The sequence below is a fragment of the Haliaeetus leucocephalus genome, unplaced genomic scaffold, assembly GCF_000737465.1.
Source record: "Haliaeetus leucocephalus isolate CR32 unplaced genomic scaffold, Haliaeetus_leucocephalus-4.0 Scaffold172, whole genome shotgun sequence".
Lineage (NCBI taxonomy): Eukaryota > Metazoa > Chordata > Aves > Accipitriformes > Accipitridae > Haliaeetus > Haliaeetus leucocephalus.
Genome location: NW_010972608.1, coordinates 289801 through 290099, shown reverse-complemented (window position 1 = coordinate 290099; position 299 = coordinate 289801). Strand labels below are relative to the sequence as shown.

Sequence of the window (299 nt, the reverse complement as noted above, 5' to 3'; positions counted from 1 at the left end):
CCCGCCGGCCGCCCCGCGCCGCGGCCCCCCCGCCCCGGTACCTGTTACTCCAGATGCCGTAAAGCAGCTCCACGAAGGCGAAGGAGAGATTGAGGCAGAGGAAGAAGAAGAGGTTACGGGAGGTCTTGTCCGCCAGGATGGACCTGCGCACGGAGCACACAGCGGGTCCCCCGCCGCCGGCACAGCGGGAGGCAGCGGCGGAAGGCCGGCCCGGCTCGCCGGGCGGCCCAGGCGCCCTCGGCATCAGCCTTCCCCAGTCCCTCCCGCGGGGGATCGGCCGCGGCCCCGGCCCCGGCCCC

At 75.3% G+C, this 299-nt stretch overlaps 1 protein-coding gene across 3 annotated transcripts in view; it reads right to left on the bottom strand.

Moving 5' to 3' along the window:
- Positions 1-299, bottom strand: part of SLC30A7 (solute carrier family 30 (zinc transporter), member 7) — a 34180-nt gene that overhangs the window by 33696 nt on the left and 185 nt on the right. For all 3 annotated transcript variants that reach the window (XM_010563627.1, XM_010563628.1, XM_010563629.1), the window contains exon 2: positions 42-143. In XM_010563627.1, the coding sequence (XP_010561929.1) occupies positions 42-143 (102 nt within the window). The remainder of the gene's footprint in view (positions 1-41; positions 144-299) is intronic.